Source organism: Epinephelus lanceolatus, chromosome 5 (genome assembly GCF_041903045.1).
Source record: "Epinephelus lanceolatus isolate andai-2023 chromosome 5, ASM4190304v1, whole genome shotgun sequence".
Lineage (NCBI taxonomy): Eukaryota > Metazoa > Chordata > Actinopteri > Perciformes > Serranidae > Epinephelus > Epinephelus lanceolatus.
This window is the reverse complement of record NC_135738.1, coordinates 23,120,229-23,138,691: the sequence shown is the minus strand read 5'-3', so window position 1 is coordinate 23,138,691 and position 18,463 is coordinate 23,120,229. Positions and strand designations below refer to the sequence as shown.

The following is an 18,463-nucleotide window of genomic DNA, read 5'->3' as shown; positions in this document are numbered from 1 at the left end:
TCTCTACATGCAGTACCGCGTCTGGACACATGGGGGCGCTGTACTCAATGAGAAAAGTTTATGGGACTCACTGCCTTACATGGACCGCTTTGAAAATACATGGTTTTGTGTCTTATAAAGATTTAAATAAGTATACAGGGTTCATCGTAATTTCATCTATTAGGTGGATGTTTTAGGAACAAATGATTTAAGCAGTATTTGTGTTATAAACTGTAAAAAATGACTTGTATTCAGACATTTCTATAAACTATGGCAATAATAAAGATGAAGACTTATCGATTTGTTAAAACTAAATTATTACTATCTAACTGCTTTTAGTGTCAATTTTAGGACTGGTTTACTACATTTCAGCTTGTTCAATGATCAAACTCGGAAGTACATGTCTCCTTCTGCTTTAAGTGAGGTCAAAAGTGGGCGGGGCCTGAGCATAATCTCGAATTATCATTGGTCACTGTGTTACTAGGTGGAAGTCTAGCCAATAGCAGCGCAGTGTGCAGGCTTCCCAAGGTCTGAACTCTTCCTGTTCCTCCTCCATGTAGTTCTGTGCTGAGTTTTAATACAGATAAGTGAGCAAGCTGGGCACACAAAGCAAGGGCCATTTTGTGACTCAGGAGAGCATGTATATATTACCTTAGCAAAGATATAATGTTGTATTGAGTCACCAGATTTTTTTGTTGCTCTTTCTGCTTCTCTGCGTGCCCACAGTGCTCATCTATCAGGTTGGAAAAAGTTAGGCTGTCATCAGTAGCAGAGGACTATTTCACACACAGCTGAAAATACTAAAATGGCTGCCACAAGATCACACAGAAAAACTACAAGTGTGATGTAACCTACTGCAGTGTACAGTCAGTATAATGCTGTGAGGGTGATTACCTGTATTTAGTATCCAAACTTCTCTGTGTCTTTATCTAAAAACACAACAGTCTAATGTGGTCAAGCTGCATTAACTGTTGTGAAAACAAGGCAGCAAATCTAACACTAAGAACTTACGGTGGGCCACAGAATTTAAGCAGTAAATACAAACATTTATTTAATATAATGGTGAGCCACTTGTGCTGTTCCTGAATTCCTGCATTGTCCTGACACCATGCAAATGCACCTGATGTTAGTTTTTAAAAGCATCTTTATTGATGAAAATAGAATAGTGTTTCCACTCGTTTTGATATTTCTGAGGCTTCAGATACCTGAGGATGATACACACTTGAAATTATTTACCATCTTTATAAAAAAAAAAAAAAAAAAAGAACAGCAGACAATATTGTAAAAATATATTTTAGTGTCAAGACTCTTGGCTGCAGGCTTTTCAATATATTCTACCTGACAAGAAATACACAAAAAAGCCAGATTCAAGTAGAAAAGAACATTGTTTTTTTCCCTGTAACATTCACAAACATTACACATGTTCAAGACAGGTGCTTTGAGTGACACCATCAATATTTATTTAGCCAATATTATTACAAAAAAGTGACTTTTAAAGTTATCTGAGACTTAGAAATGACAGTAAATTTATGTGAAAGGGGATCATCAATGGATAAAATATTTTGCTTGCAAAGTGAAAGTTATCATTCAGTTATTCTAATGATAAACAACCATTATGTGTCAACAGAAATATTTAAATTAGCAACAGTCAATTGCAATAGGGCCCCCAAAACAAAAGTGAACTCAACCTATCCTTAAAACAAATATAAAGTTCTGGGTTAAAAGGCTGTGTTACATAAGCATTTGAAGACTGACATAACCTCATAATGCACATGAGTTAAGAAGTTTTAAGTTTTGCAATCTACATTAAACAAGACAATTATTTACAAGGCATTAAAATATTTGGGATGAATGGCTTGAATGAGCAGAAATAAGTAAGCACAGGCAAACTTGGATTTCCTAAAACTCAGTAACTTGGTCAAAACTTGAAGTACAGGTCCAGATAAAAGATTACAGATTGGTATAAATATGCAAATTGAAGCCACATTCAAACTGCTTTAAGGTCAATGAACTAATGACAAATTATGTTATATATATCCCATATTAAAAGCTGGATATACTACTGAGCATGGGTAACGCTAAAGCAGTACATTGTTTCTGAAATAAATAAAAACCAAGCAACAACGTTGATAAAATGGTGCAATGCAGTACCAACTAGTTAGACAAGGTCATTACATTATGGCGATAGGACATCAAACATTTGTGACAAATCATTAGCAACACAATACAGGACAAATTAGTTTTGCTGTGGTCTAGCACATACATCTTGTGGGCAATGATCTGTTAACACAGGCCCTGAAACCTCAGTATTGAGTGAAAAGAAATGGTAGGAAAATCAGGGTGTGGCTATTAAACAATAGCAAGGTCATTCATGACAGTGGTGCACTTCATCAAAACCACGTCGCAAATGTATACACAGGTGATCAACCATGCTTGACAGGGTAAACAATCACACCAGATATGAAAAAGGTAAAAACAAGTATAAGGAGCATACCTTGATGCATTGCTCTGAGTCGATCCTTCATCCTCCTGCTTTTTACTTTTATTCTTCATCATGGTAGTATCCTGAAAATCTTTTCAAAAGGATGCTCTTTTGTCCTGGTATTTACTGTCAAAAAAGTTAGAGGAGCATGAACTATCATACAAGTCCCACAAGATTGCCTTTGCTCAGGTGGCAGTTAAAACCCAGGCGGTGCGACACGAGTTGAGAAAAAAGGCATGAAAACGAAAGCTTTGGGTGTCATTATTTACATCGCTAAATTAAAATAAAGCTGGGAAAAATGACAGGTGCTGTTGCAAATGCGTTAAATATCCAACGTGTCTTTCAATATAGTCCACGGATCAAGCCGCATGCAATTAATTCTAACTGCGTCATCACATGAAGGGTGAGAAAAATAAGATTTAAGGACAAGAAAAGTAAAATATTATACACCACACAATGTAAACAGACCAATTCAATGTGAAGAAAAGGTGGTAACCTATAAATGAACTATTAGATTCACGTTCGCTCTAAACACAGGGTTTTATCCGACTCGGATAAAAATAACAAACTGTAAAAATAATAACTTAACAATAAATTACAAAAAAGAGCTTTGTTTCGGAAAGCTTTTAGGCCTCTAAAGTCTTCATCTGCTGTCAGACTCAGAGCGACAGAGGCGAGCAGCACACTAAAAATGGAGGCGCGCCATGGCTGCCAGAGCCCAGTATGGAAAACAACGACAAGCACTCCCTCAGCACAGACGGCTCGTGCGGCTCGAAAAACCAGCCCAAAAACCACTCAAAACGCCTAAATTTCCGTTAAAACACCGCTCGTACGGTCACCGCACTTTAATTTTGCTCAAAATCAAGCGGTCTCGGTCGAAAAACGGGCGAGAGAAACGGTCTGACGAAAGCCCATGGCACCCTTCCCAAGGCTCAGCCGCCATCTAGAGCTCCTTCCTAGCTCTGAAAGCTTTGCCTTTGATTGACGTTATTTCCATTTACCCCACACTCAGGTGATGTTTAAGTCCCACCCCTTTTGTTATGTTTAAAATTTACTTTTATATGAACTTACATTAATTTTCACTCTCAGGCTTGAATTTGAGATCTTTTCATCCCACTTCACAAAATGGTAAGAATGCTGAGAGGTTTTGAAAAGTATATATAATTTTTTAATGCACCAATTGCATCATTTCCTGCTCAGACAGGAAGAGGGACGACCAGAGGCCATTTTAGGGAGCCTTTGGAAACCATTTCTGTTCAGACCATAACCCTTTTCAACTACTTGCAGTGTACTTTACAAATAGAAGTGTATTCTTCAATTATTTAAATTGATTAAGTTAGTATTTACAAATGGGACTGATTCATTTTTTAACCCCTTTTCCTTTCATCTGAGCAATCAAATTATAATTTTCTTTGTAGAATAACCCTCGAAAAAGAGATTATTACACTTTAGGAGATTCATCAACCCAGTACGAAGCTTATCGTAAGCACTTATGCTAGCTTATTAATTAGCAAACCCTCATGAGTAGTGACAGAAAGTCAGTGCTAACCAAATTAATTTGTAGTGCGGATTAGCTTAAATATTAAAACCCAACAGCCGAGCTAATGGACTCCAACGTTATCAAAATGTTACGCCAAATATCCTCTTGTGGTTTCTGAGGTTAATTCCCTAATAAAACAAAGCCAGGAAAAAAAATACGATGACATACACTTTATTTAAAAACAACATTTGAATATCAAACGTACAAAGGCTGATTTTTGTTTTCCCAAAAACAACAGTGTAATTTTTCAACAAGTCCACTATGCAGCCAGCAACGGTGTTCCAGTGTCCATGCTGTCGTAAAAAGAAAATAAAAATCCAAACGCCAAAGTCCAGTCAGAAAAAGGTTTCATCTTGCAAAAATTTGGCTAACTGCCAAATCACTTTGCCATCTTCACGTTAAACAACGCTGTCTCCACTTCAGCAATATCCGGTTGAATGGCGTCTTAAAAAAAGAAGGAAAAGTTGTAAGCCCACAGTGCAACTGAAATAAGGAATGATTCACTGTCCAGCAGTTAAAGAAGGCATGCTAGGCAAGACTAAAATTTAGATAATTTCTGAACATACTTGGCTAGCCTTCAGTTGCGTTAGCTAGCATTACGCAAGTGCATGTTATTCTGAAATATTAGGCTAGTTTGTGGAAGTACACAGTTGTTCAATTTTTCAAACAACACTGCTATTCTTCTAAATTGTAATAAAAAGTCGTTATATCAACATAATGTATAGATCACTAACTATAGATTGGGGGATGTTTGTAATCGAGCGTCATAACTTGTTCATTTTGGGATCAATGCTGTTGATACATTAGAGCCAAACGATGCGTTAAAATTCCAGTAAGACATTCAACACAACTTTTAATGCATCACGGATATGAATGTGCAATCAAGTAAAAAGATTGGCAGAATCTTGCACATAGGAATTCTTTGTACGAACTTGTGAAGTGACAACTTCAGCAAGCTATACTGATGTATGATAGGTCAAATTTTTGTAAGGCTGTGAATTATACATTGTTTGGAGAATCCGAAGCAATCCCAAAAATTGAAGTCCAAGTTGAGTAAATGCTGTGACAATTTGCAAATAATTCATCAACTGACCACCAGGGGTAAGATGAGTCTTAAGCTAGCCTGATTCACAACATGCATTTTGCATGAAACTTAACAATTACACAACAACACTGACAAATAATGATCAAAACAACAAAACACTGGCATGTGAGCAAACAATGCTGTAGCAAATTAAAGATCCATTGCCTGAATTGACAACATGTTTACCCAAGTCATCAAAGCATGTACATGATTCACCAACAGATGGGCAACATAATAGCATCCAAATACTATTAAGGCAACCCTTCAAACAATAACAATTTTCACATCTCTATGGCTCACAATCAGAAAAAGAAGTCCCTCGTAGTTCCATAAATGTTAAAATACGGCAGTAAAATAAAACCGTGACATGGTATCGGCCATGTTTTCAAGTTTAAGGCCCAAAACCTATCGATTTTGGCAAAACTAGAGTAGAGTAAATATTGGAGAAATGTGGCCTTTTCTGAGTAGTACCAATAGGAGGCAACATAGCCAATGCGCCCACATACAGCCACTGTAAAAATACCTTATATCATCATCAATAATAAAAGTAGTCACATGATGTAAATTATTACGCATGTGCTACCATAAAGTTACATTTACGAACTTACCCTTTGTTGTGAACTCTACCTGCTAACATCTAGGTCTTTTGCTAGCCTTTAGAACTAAAAAAGTGAATGGTAGCAATAAATATTCCAAATAAACGCAGGGTAAGGTGTGTTAAAATAAGTCTGTCCTCAACCTATTAAAACAGGATAGAAAGCCAAAATTATATTAATTATATTACTGAGCTAAGTAAGCATGTGAATAAATACTCAAGTCACACAAGGAAAACTTACAGAGCTGTCTTCTTTTGCTTCTAAGTTTGGAAATCTTCACACCAGTCCATGTCTCTGCTGTGGAAAAAGATAGAATCATATATGATACCCATACATCACTTTCAAACAGGTATAATAGATAAGTGGAGCACTCAATGGGACTGGCATTTGGGTCTTCTAATTCTAATGTTAATTACAACTGACTTAAGATGACTTCCCTTTTGCGGTTACTAACAAAACCTGTTGTCAGCCACCTGTTTTTGCTGGTTAATACATCTTGTAGGGGTTAGCAATGAATGGGAGGCCAAATACAGCTAACAGGTTTACATATCAATGCTTCACTATTGGAATCTGACCATCTCCTTATGTGTCTTATTACAGTAGTAATTACAACTTATCCATTAGTCTTTCAAGGGTTTTTGCAACTAACTGACTACCAAGTACAGACACTGTGCCTTTTTTTGTGTGACAGAAATAGCCCTGCCTGTAGTACATGGTCTGTGAAGCATTCTGCATTTTTAACTAAGGCAGGTGCAGACATGAACCAAACATGCATCAATCTGTGTGGGGTTGATAATTTTTGCGCTGAGTGGTGCATTTATGTGCCCTAAGGAAACTTATGCAGCTCTGGCCGAGTTTTCAACTTACTGCAAATCCTTTCTTGAAAAACCAAATTCATATCATCTACTGAAACTATTCCTGTAGCTAACAGTATGGTTTTGCCTTATGTTATTTTGGTGGGGATTTCTTTGGCTTAGTGTTGTTATGACTCCTGGCAGTTTCTACAGCTATCACTTTCACTTTAGAAAGAGGAAGTAAAGAATTTAAAAAAAAAAAAAAATACATGTAAGGAGGGCAGCCCCCCAAAAAATGCTTTTCTAGACTTGCTATATAGATTATATTTAGTCATTTTTTTGCCATGGAAAATATCCAATGACCCATCTTCATACAATTTCAGACGTTCTGAGCTGTAAATAAGTGTTTATACTCTGAAGGTGCAAAATGGTCAGATTACCGGCATTAGATATTGATCACAACGAGTGGCCTTGGTATTTAAAGTTTACGGCTATGTTTCCAGAGATTCCATATAGGTATATGTCTAATCACAAGTATAAAGTTTGTTGTTGTTATGTCGCAAGGTGAAGCATTTCTTGTGTTTTGAGATTGGGTAAATTCATTTTTGCACTGCCAAACTTATGTCAGCAATTAACATTCCAGCTTTCAATAAAGGCAGACACATATACTTTAATTTGACTGAACTTTTGGGGTTGTCTGAGATTTTTTTTCAAGTGTCAAATCAAATGCAGTGGTATGAGGACATAATGAACAACGCAATCAAATGCACCCCATGGCACCCAATATTAAATCTACATTTAATGCATATGAATAAAATTGATTTGACTGCTGTCATGATATCCTCTACAGGTCATAATTAAAATAGATTTTTAGTGCAATAGTGCAACTGGATAGCCAAATCAGCCAAGTTATTTTCTGATTACCCTTGCAAAATGCCACCAGTTCACATTATCAAAAACTATAATTAAAATTTGTGATGATTGACTGACATGCCGGCACAAGCCATGGTAAGCATTATTCTCCCCAACTGACTTGTACTAGCAGTCTCAGAACAACTCTTTAATTTAAATAAAACTCATCAAAGGGGATGCAACACCCTAGGCTCTCAAGTGGCAAATTGGTAAAAGCAGCAATGAATGAGACTGTACCTAAAGTTTGCATGGCAAATTTCTTCACACCACAGGAACTGAAGCGTGTTTGGAGTCAGATGCATCTTTTGAGAACGCAAAACCCACCAAACTCATTTCTTGTTTTGGAGCCACAGTTAGAATTATAAAATTTGAGTGTTTTAAAAAATCAGTTATGAGTCCAATATGATTGTCAGTTGTTTTAATTACATGAAACGTGTTTTTACAAAAAGAATAATTATAAAGATTTTAAGTGCTTCAAAGGTTAGCTGGCTAGTGGAAAGACCACCACGAACATATTATAAATCTATACATTGTTTTTAAACAACCTAATGTTTAATACAATAGAATAGATCCGGGAATGTTTCAATGTTTAGCTTTATGAGCACTAAATCTTAAAAAGACGCACACAAAAAAAATTCACCAAAAGAAGCTGATACTGAAGACAACTTCTTGGTGCGTCCAAGTTTCAGCAGTATGCTTTAAATTCCCCTCCAGATGCGTTTTACTTACAAAAAGATACTCTGCTATGAGCATATTAATATTTTGTTCTTCTTCCGAAGTTCTTTGTGCCCCACATAATCTGTAAAAAAAAAAAACATGGGTGGGGGTGGCAGGCTGACACAAATCTACTTGTTCTCGCTCGTTGAGAAATTTGATCTGGTCTCCTGCCCCGCCCACTCACTGCTTGCGCTAGGTTTTGCTTTCGCTTTTGAAAGTGCTTGCACAGTGCTAAACCAAAGTGTGAAGATAGGTCTGGCTATGGGAGACTAGCGCTAGGTTGACTGCTGAAAGAGCAGTGCACATCAACATGGCTAGCTTTAGAAAACATCGGAGAGATGTAGCAATACATTTTTGACCTTAAGTTGGACCAAGGCTCAGATGAGTCTGTTGTGCACCAGAACTGGCGACCAGCAGATTTATCAGAATGGTCAGTGTGGTTAGCATTTTTTATTTTGTTTGTGTTGTTTGTGAGCTTGTTACTGGTAGTGGCTGACAAAGTGTTAGTGTTTGTGTAACACAATGATATCTGCTACTATGTTACAGTGTGTTCACAGTCACGTTGTCAGTATGTAATAATATACCAGAAGTTTAATCAAAGTTTGCAGAAAGATGTATTATGTCAGGCTGAAATTTATGTATTATGTATAATAAGTCTACTCTGCACTGGACATTTCAAGTTTCTTTGCTAGCATTTTAACATTAGACAGCAACTGGCGTTTAACTTTGTGGCGTACTACGGCTAGCTTGCCTGTTGTATGTTTGAAGTAGAGGAATGTGAAAACACCTCTCTAGTTACAAAAGTTGCACAGATACATTTCAGTATAGTCATGGTCAGACATTTTAGGAGACATGAACATGAGAAAAACATTGAGTGAAGGGGGTCTTTAACTGTCAAACTCTATACATACAATATGTCAAAACCACTTAAGAGTTTAAGTACAGTTTATATGAGCTGCATTTACAAACTTCAACAATTATTTTAAGCTAACTATGAAATAGCTATCCCAAAGTCAGGTGTTTGATCATTTTCCCTGTTTTACTTAAATGTACATACTTCCCACATCATACACTAGGGGGCAGACCTACCTTCAGTATATCAAAAGAGACCGCCCAAATGCACATTGACTACATAAAACATAATGTTGGGCAGTATTTCCTAATAATGACATACACATAGAAGTGCAAAAAATACACTGTTCACCGCTTTTTATTCAGTTGTTTGAGTGATCAGTTAAGAACTGAAAGTTTGATTTGAAGATAACATACAAGGAATTTTCTGCACACATTAAGTCTACCTTAATAAATTATACTTACAAGTCCACGTTGCTCTGCGAATCACCCGAATCCTTCATTTTGTGACTCCATAGTGGCTAAATGTCAACCCTTTAAAATAGAAAAGGAAAGGTTAAGGGAGGAAATGTGACAACAGCACACCCTACTGGCTAACGTGTATAAAGCAGTAAAGACAATGAAGCTTGGAAGTCTGAAAACACTTAAAAGCCTGGACCAAATAAAAAAACAAAAACAAAAAACATACCATTTTGCTTGGGTCAGATGATCCCGTTTCATCGTTGACGCAATTTGTGAAACATCGGGGGAACCCTGCAAAATACAAAACATGATTGTGGTCATTATTATCATCACCATTAACAAAATCGCAACTTACATTGCCATAAAAAACGGAAATTAAACAGCAATTTGTTTTAAGATGTTTTAAAGATTATTTTGCGAGAATGTTTAAGAGTTCATTAACATATTAGGAAAAACATAAATAAGTCGCAACTTCTTTAGTTAGGAAAATATTAAATCTTTATGTGTCTTGGTGGCTCAAAATGCAACTAAAGTAGTCTTCGACTGTAACATCCTACTAAGAATAGCTTTGAGAAGACATTTTGTTATGTGCAGGGTAGTACTAATATCTTCTGTATTTTGCAATATATCTTAAGATATAACTGTTATAAAAGACTGTGTGTAATCTGTTTTAATATGTGTAGTATTTGCCTTCGTGTGTGGATAAATCCACACAACCCTGTCCGTGAGACCGTGATATTAGGAGGAATTTATTTCTTTATTTAATTCTAAAATAGTATTTTTGAGTTTCCTGAAATTCAAATACCTGTCTTGAGGGTTTCTAACATAAAAATGTGTCTTTACATGTCTTACAGGTGTAATGAAGATGGAAAAACAAAATTAATGTACATATTTAAATTACTTCTCCATTCAGTGCGTGAAAGGGTTAAAAGCCAACACCCTATTTTGTATTTCGAAGTATATCTAAGCTTTTATCACATACAGGACCTTTATTTGGCAAACAAATCAAGTAGAGTCTAAGTATAATGTCTAGAAAGTAAGAATTGTTGGTAATAGTCATATTTTGAACATTTTGACAACTTGTCACAATTTATTTAAACTATTTTTAATTAATAAGTATTTAGCATTTAACACTTGCTTAAATCTTGTATGTAACTACATCAGTACACTCTGTGCTGAGATAATGTGGAAAAATGATCAATTTTAAAATATTTTAGTGCTTTACAATTCGATGAAAAACCTCCAAAAATTAATATACTTAAAAGAAACAAAAATATGCTCCAGCCTGTTGTATTGATGCCTATCAGTGTGTATACAGCATTTAAAAAACTAAACATTTGCTTTTACTTGGTGTTTTTGTCGAGTAAAATCAGACAAGGGCATTTGCCCTTTCAAGGACAAAGCAAATTTTAAATGCGTAGGTTGAAATAACTCCAAACAGGTCGAGAACAAATGTACTTGTCGAAATATTAACAAAGTTAACTCGACACAGAGCTAGCAAACATGCAAATTCCATCAAGTAAAACACATTTAAATGCAGTTTACACTCTCTATGTCGTTTTCAGTATTCTTCGCTGACAACACACCATGGCCATTTTTACAACACTGCGTCTAACTGTCGTTCTAGCCACCATATTGCCATACACCCCTGATTCGAATTTAACGGCTACAAACGTCTGATAACTTGTAAGTTCTTACCCTTTTCACGGGCCGTGTCTATCCGCCGTCATCTACCCGGGCCAGTGTCGCATTTTGGGCCGATTTTCGTCGTTTTGGTGGGTCTTTCGGCCGCATCGTTCCGCCCTTCCTCCTCTCCTCTGCTGTCGACGCCTTGCTCCTCTGTTGTGTGTGTCCTCCTCTCTGCCTCTGCCTGAGCTGATATCCTTCAACGGCTCTGCCCACTTTGCTCTCAACGTAAGCCAAACTCCACTTCCTCTCCAGCCCCGTCGAGCTAGCTCTACAGCAGCCTACAGAGCCCCAAAAACCGCCGAAACTCTTCTTGCTTTACCCCAAACTCACAGCTATACATTTGAAACGTTTTTGTGAACACAGTTAATGGCGTGAACATAACAATTTGTACGTTGTTTTTTCCTGTTATGAAGAATTAGCCACGGTAAACCAATAAAGTCAAGCTAGAACTCGACGTTCGTAAGTTTACGTCAACAGTTGTTGTAAACAAGTAACCTGTGTGACCTACTGATGTGAACTCAACCGAATTTAAAGAAACCAGCTATATTTTTGTAAAAACAGTGACCCTAATTCGTCATAGTAAGTTGTATTGTAGGCTATATTAATGTAAATTTGATATGTCTACATGTCTATTAAGGCACAGAATAACTGCTTTTAGACTCTCAAAAGCCATATAGGAACCCTTTCCTCATTACACAGGTATGCATATTTGCTGTGTATTAACACCTGTGTCTTGCTTTACAAACACAGGCCTTCTTTCAGCCTCTTCCTCAAGAACAAACCGTGTATATAAGATGCAGAGCCTCCAATAAATGATCAATGACATGCTTATTCCAAGGTATGTGGCGTACAACATAGTTCAGACATCAGGCTTAGTTCTTGATAGAGATGTAGGCAACCTAATTGCCCCAATTTCACCATAATGGAGTGGTTGAGGTCATGCACCACTTTATTTTGAAGATGGCATGCATCTTATTGATTGTATATTACATACCTAAACAATTACCCTTACAATGAGACTAGAGAGCTGCTTCATTAAGGTTCCCATGAATAAGTGTACATGAATTCAGTGTCAGGTGCTTGACAGAAGTCAGCCCTGCCTGTGACAACCAAACAAACTCAACGAGACCGAACACATCTCTCATTTCAACTGAAAAAGTTTGCACAAACTCTAATGGGGCCAACCAAATTTAGCAAACTTTGGCTGCTCAGGCTCAGTGCAGCCTTTCTTGGACAGTCTATGGAGTCTGTGGTATGCACTACTCCACCCCCTTTGCTGACCAATGAGGTGTTCGGCAGGAAGGCGCATGCTCTTTGCAGTGGAAGATTTCTTTAAAAAGATCCTCAGCCTAGCAACAGGAGGAGCCCCTGCAAGTGCATTACAAATCCAGACATTACAAGTGAAGTGTGCGCACAGCTGCACACTATGCTAACTGACTGGTTAGACTGGTTTGAATGGGAAAGTGCTTAAACACCAACCAAACCTGTTAAGATCTGAAAAATAATTTAAATGGTGTTTTGCCTGAAAGGGTGATGCAGTCTAAAATTGTGCTTTTAGAGACTGTTTAAAATGTACTCAAACTGGCACTGTAGTAGCAGCAGTCAGATTGTGTAAAACATAACCTAACACAAAGCTTAGTATCCGTCTCTTCAGAGCACCAGTTTGGTTTCACTTTAGGTAGGTGGTTACTATTGGTGCTGCATGCAAGACAAAAGGAAAAGGAAACCTAAAACCCAATCTAGATAATTTCAGGTAGTTTCTTTCTGTTATGTTTGTTACAGTGCAGTCATTTTAGGACTTTGCTGTAATCCCTGTAAACAAACATGCCATTAATGTCACATACAGGTTGCCTTTTTTCTGTCTATAGAAATTAAGACTTCAGTTACAATCAGCAGGGAGAGCTTTTATATAGGCTTCATATTAACAGTAGTATGGTGCCACTTATGTCAAAAACACTGATTTATAGATTTATATTGAATCTGAATATTTAATATGGTTTCAATACAAGTTTTCCGCAGTATCAATACACTAGTACCAGCTGCGTTTTCTCACTCTGTTATTGTGTAATGTTTACTACAGTCCTTCTGCTGTTCCCTGCCACTAACCAAGAATAGAAAAGCCTTTAGTGTCACGTTATAGCCTTGTTATATTTATCTTTTAGTAACACTTTTAAATTGTATGCCCTCAATGCGACATCAAAAATGGTATTGGATATTGATGTTTTTCAGTTGTATCAAAGTTAGAAATTCCAACACTAACGCTGACTATGGCACATAAACACACTCTGTTGTGCATTTCATACTGTATTCTGTACAGTGTAGTGTGTACTTACTGCTTCTATTATGTCAGGCACATGGATTTACTGTAGCCTGCATTTCACCTTGAATTTCATTTTTATTTTTTGCATCTACTTGTTATGTGTAGGACTACAGACTACAGAAATTAGCATTTCGCTAAGTCTGGTGCAACCGTGTTTTCATTTCTTGTAAATGATTAATGTCATTGCACACTGTCTTCTTGTAAATAAACTAAACTAAACTGGACTCATGATAACCTGCTGTAAGGATAAGCATTTAACATAAAATATATTTCTTTATCAGAATGGAAAGGTGAAAATGCAGCCATTGTTTTGTAAAAAGAAAAGTATTGTCTGGCAGAAGAGTGTGCCTCAATAGCACCAACAACAGGCAGGATCGCATTCATGGGTGTGTATTAAACATTTACACCAAACATCACATCAGACAGCAAATAACCTTACACAGTTGACGTAAGGATAGGCAGGATATGCTCTTTTGTTTGCTTTCTTAATTAGCAAGACAAATGATTCTGTGTACTGATGTGTCGTGTTGTTACGCAAACAGCATTAATGGAAAAGCATGTCCAGGAAGTTTGGATGGACAAGAGCAGCAAGTTGCAAAATCAACACAACTAATCTCCATGATTGTATTGTTGTTTAACTAATTTTTAAAATAAATATGTGCGTTAAATTGCAGCTAAAGTGATAGTTCACCCACCCATCAATTTTTATCTGCTTATCCAGGGCTGGGCTGCAGGAGCAAACTGATAGTGAAGCTTGAGAAACCAAACTGTGGTAAGCCAGTTAAGCAATGTAACCTGATCTCCGTGGTTACAGTCAGCTGCCTCTCTGTGCAAAGTTCAGGCCGTCCTCTCTGAGTGTGACTACCTGCTGTAGTTAAAGATTTGTATCTACCCTTGTGGCAACCAAATCACCCTTCACAGAGGGATAATCTCCTCCATGAACAATAAATCTACATTCAAAATCACAGCATAGCTAATGCACAGGCACTTTATGGTTTTGAGCCCATGTTAGTGTACAGCATGTTAGTGTAGAGTATGTCTTGTCCTCTTTTCCTCATAAATCATAATATTACAAAAAATACATTCTTAAACATATGGCAGCTTCCATTTGCTTTAATACTTGCGTAATGCCCCAGATCCTTCAGGCCTACTCAAACCACTCAGAGCTGAATTTCGACCTGCGCACTAAAGGAAAACGCAGGCTCCTGTTGTTATTTTGTGCTGCCATCTGGTGGGCTTTGATCAAATCAAAAAGCTCTCTCACACAGGGCGCAGTGGAGGGCCGGCACTCACAGTAGTAGGTGTAAAGAAATAAAACCAGACATCAGAACAGACAGAACAACACATGCTGTCTTCTGTCTTTGTTTGCAGATAAAGGTAGCTCCTACAGGTCTGCACACTGTGAGAAATGATGTCTGATGTCTTTTTGAAGTCATATTAACTGGGAGTTCTGAACCAGCCATCAGGGAGAATATTTGTAGCAGTAAATCTAACTGTTGCTCACTTGGACTATGCAGGTTATAAAACCAGAGTCTATAAATTAAGTATAAAAGGAGATAAATCATAATCATGTCTGAGGCAGTTAGATAAAGATGATTTTGTGTTTGCTTTGTGCCTATAGATTTGCTGAATTATTATCACCATTACTGATCAATGGACTGCTTATCACTCTCTTGTCTTGTCAGGATTTTCCCCTGGAATGTGTGGTCGTGACCCTGGAGTCTACTGCCTTTGAAAAATGTGTTTTCTATGGCCCACAGGTAAACAGGGAAGTGCTGCCTTCAGATGCTGTCAGACATGTGTCAACCACATGTTTAGAGGCAACGCTCTGGCACTCACTGTGTCAAAAAAGTAAAGGTCATTTTAGTGTTTAGAATTTATGTAGACTACAGAATTAGCACTAAGTTGAATTATTTGTCATTGAACATATTATAATCTATTGGAAAAACTATTGGCGAATGTCTCTGTAAAGCTGTGTCTCTTCAGCAAAAAGAATAATGCAGTGTTGTGCAAGAAATCTAAGACTCACTTTAAACCACAGTTGCTCAAAGTGCAGCCCACAGGCCTGTGGGGGCCCTCAGAAACATTTTCTGTTCAATACTTTTCCTTTCAATAGCTTACATTTAATACACTACTCAGCTACTGTGTCAAACTGCGCCCCCCTAACAAGTGTCTGTCAGGTTAAGAATGACAGCATGTAGAAAGCTACTGGTTGCTTGGCAACTAGTGGCACCTTGCGAGTGTCGCAGGAATTACGTTTGGACATCAATACTTGTGTTAGTTAAAATTAGCGGTTCAGTGAACAACTAGGCACTTGAATGTGAATAAACGATGTGTGAGTGAGGAGAAAAAGAGGTTTGAGTTAAGGTGGATTACCTCTTTCTTTATCGGAGCTGGGGGGACAGATAAACTGATCTGCAAACAGGTGCTTAAGGAATTTAATGTTAAAGGTCGTAATGAGATCAGTCACAAATCCTAGGACAAGTTCATGGGTGAAGAGCCCAAAGGTTGGACAGTTTCAGCAACACTTACAGCCCAACAGTCAGTCTTCACAAATCTTGTGAAACGTAGTGAGGGTGTAACAGGAAAGCCATGTGGGAGCTCACAAACTGCTAAGCATGGCAAGAGTTTTTTGGACTAGTTGGTGAAAGTGCCCAGCATCTCATGTTCTCTCACCTGTGAGGCCCTCAGTGATACGCCGGCTCCCTAAATTGGCACTCAGTCATCAAAACTTTGAGCCCCCCTGCTCTAATCACAGCCATACCACTGAGGACACCAAGGTCATGTCCTCTGTATTGTTTCTGGTAATGTGGGGCTATAATGACCTGATGGAGGAGTTCATGTGTTACAATTACACACACACAGGTTAGACATGAAGTGTTTACAAAGCTAACTGTGATACTTTTGGCTTTTTTTCATAAACAACATCATTAATTTTTCAAATTAAATGAAAAAATGTCGTTTTTATTCACCTGCATTGTGTTCTTAGCAATATGAGGAATTTGCATTTAGATTACTATGCAGGGTGATGAAAGCTTAAAAGAAAATATAACTGAACAATTAAATAAAATCTGAAAAGAAGTTAAAGTAATTTAAATATTAACAGTCTTTTTTTTTGGTAGTTATTCCAAATATTGTGAGGGGACTGCATTTCTGCTCAGGGAATTTAGATCCTGATGTCAGTTTTCTTTTCTTATGCTGTTGGCCAGGAGTATATTCATGGCTTAAGGTTGCTGTAATTGTTTACCTAAAAGGAAAAACTGTCTTTGATTCAATGTATTGCTGCACAGAAACAGAGAAGAGATACTTCATAAAAAATAACACCTATAAACATACTATGAAACAAGAACATGTATGCAGCACAATAATCTCAGAACATAAGCCCCCTTGAAAAGGTGTAATGAATTACACATATCTCAATTAGATGCCAACAACCAATTATACAAAAGTAACTGCTTTTTTAACCTCTGTGAGGCACTTCTGTGTTGTATGAAATGTGCCATATAAATAAAGTTGATTTGATTTGATTTGAAATGCAGTCAGTTATCACACTGCCCTCCTACCCTTATGTATATATCAATGCATGAGCTCTTTAATTTGTCTATAGGACGAGATATGCACATACCTTCAAGGGCAGGTGTGTTCTGTCTTAGGGTGCTTTCACAGCTTACCTGTTTCGGGAAAAGCTAATTCAGGTCCGTTTGCGTGGTTATTACGGTTCATTTTGGCTGTTGTGAAAGCTGTCAATCGAACCCTGGTGTGGACCAAACAATCGAACAAAGACCGCTTGTAAAGTTGGATCTAAATGTGCTTCCAAACAGACTCTGGTGCATTTTGTTTGTGGTGTGAAAGAAAACAAACCAACCACAGGATTTTATGATAGCAGATATGTGATTATAGCATGATTCAACAGCTAAACCAATAATAAATCCATCTGCTGGTCATGAAATCTGTCAGCGATCTCATAATTGATCCTGATTAAAGCCATGTATATCCCATAACCTATTCCTGTTAATACGTACATGTGACCAGGGTAACACATATGCATGTCAGTGAGGGTATTTTTCCTGATTAAAAAGCTGTTACAACTGCCGTCATTGTATCTGACACGATGTGCTTTGTTTGTTCATTAGGTCAACTAAAAAAGTGTGTGACAGCATGAAGCCCCGAATCATTATGCCTTCTGTTCATCCTGTCTCTATCTTAGTCATTATTCATAACATGATTGATTTGCAGTCCAATAATAGCCTAATAATAATGCTTACAATCAGTTACTTCTCTATGAGCTCTTTGTGAAGCCATATATCATAAATATAAACACTGTAGAAGCATTAAAGTGCTGCTGCATAAACTCCTGTCAATCACTGGAATTTGATTTCCTCACATGGGTCCTGATGATGCAGGATGACAAACACCAAAACTGTCCAGTCAACGAGCTACCTGTCAGTTGGTAGACCTTCATGTTTTGTTTTCATGTTTCCACTGTGAGTTTGCTCGTTTCACTTTACTTTTTGTTCTTTAAGAATGTTAAGTTTTGGTTTTGTTTGTAGTAGTTTTAGTATTAGTTTATCTTTTGATTACTATTATAATGTGGGGGGTATTTGTCAGGGGCAAGATTTTAAGAATAAGTATTAGAATTGAAACACAACACTTTGATATGGCATTTGATTCACAGTCATGGAGACATCCATGTCTCAATAAACATACACACCAGTGCCTCCACATACTGACAAATTTGAACAAATTGACAAAGACTAAACCTAAAAACATTTCCTGTATTTTATTTCATTCCATTTCATTTTATTTTATGAGTCGGCCTACATGATATTGTTTCAGTTAGTTTTCTTTTTTCTAAAGTCTAGTTTTTCTTTTCATTTCAGTGAACTAACTGTGCCTTGTTTTAGTTTTCCATTTAGTTAGTTAGTAACCTCAGGTAGGTGTAGCCTACTACTTGATTTCTTAATGTAATACTGGGGATGAGCGAGCATTGTCACCTCACAGTAGCAGGGTTCCTGGTTTGAACTCAGGGTAGGGTG

The 18,463-nt window shown here is 37.3% G+C and overlaps 1 protein-coding gene across 7 annotated transcripts in view; it reads right to left on the bottom strand.

Moving 5' to 3' along the window:
- chd2 (chromodomain helicase DNA binding protein 2) overlaps positions 1 to 11,576 on the bottom strand; it is a 30,845-nt gene extending 19,269 nt beyond the window's left edge. For 4 of the 7 annotated variants that reach the window (XM_033635217.2, XM_033635218.2, XM_078167885.1 and 1 more), the window contains exons 1-5: positions 11,117 to 11,568; positions 9,645 to 9,709; positions 9,422 to 9,490; positions 5,922 to 5,978; positions 2,474 to 4,445 (exon numbers count right to left, since the gene is read on the bottom strand). In XM_033635217.2, the coding sequence (XP_033491108.1) occupies positions 2,474 to 2,535 (62 nt within the window). In that variant the 5' untranslated portion in view covers positions 2,536 to 4,445; positions 5,922 to 5,978; positions 9,422 to 9,490; positions 9,645 to 9,709; positions 11,117 to 11,568. Of the gene's footprint in view, positions 1 to 873; positions 909 to 2,473; positions 4,446 to 5,921; positions 5,979 to 9,421; positions 9,491 to 9,644; positions 9,710 to 11,116 lie in introns of all 7 variants that reach the window. The other 3 variants (XM_078167886.1, XM_078167884.1, XM_033635216.2) reach the window with 3 other exon arrangements.
- Positions 11,577 to 18,463: the final 6,887 nt, after the last annotated feature.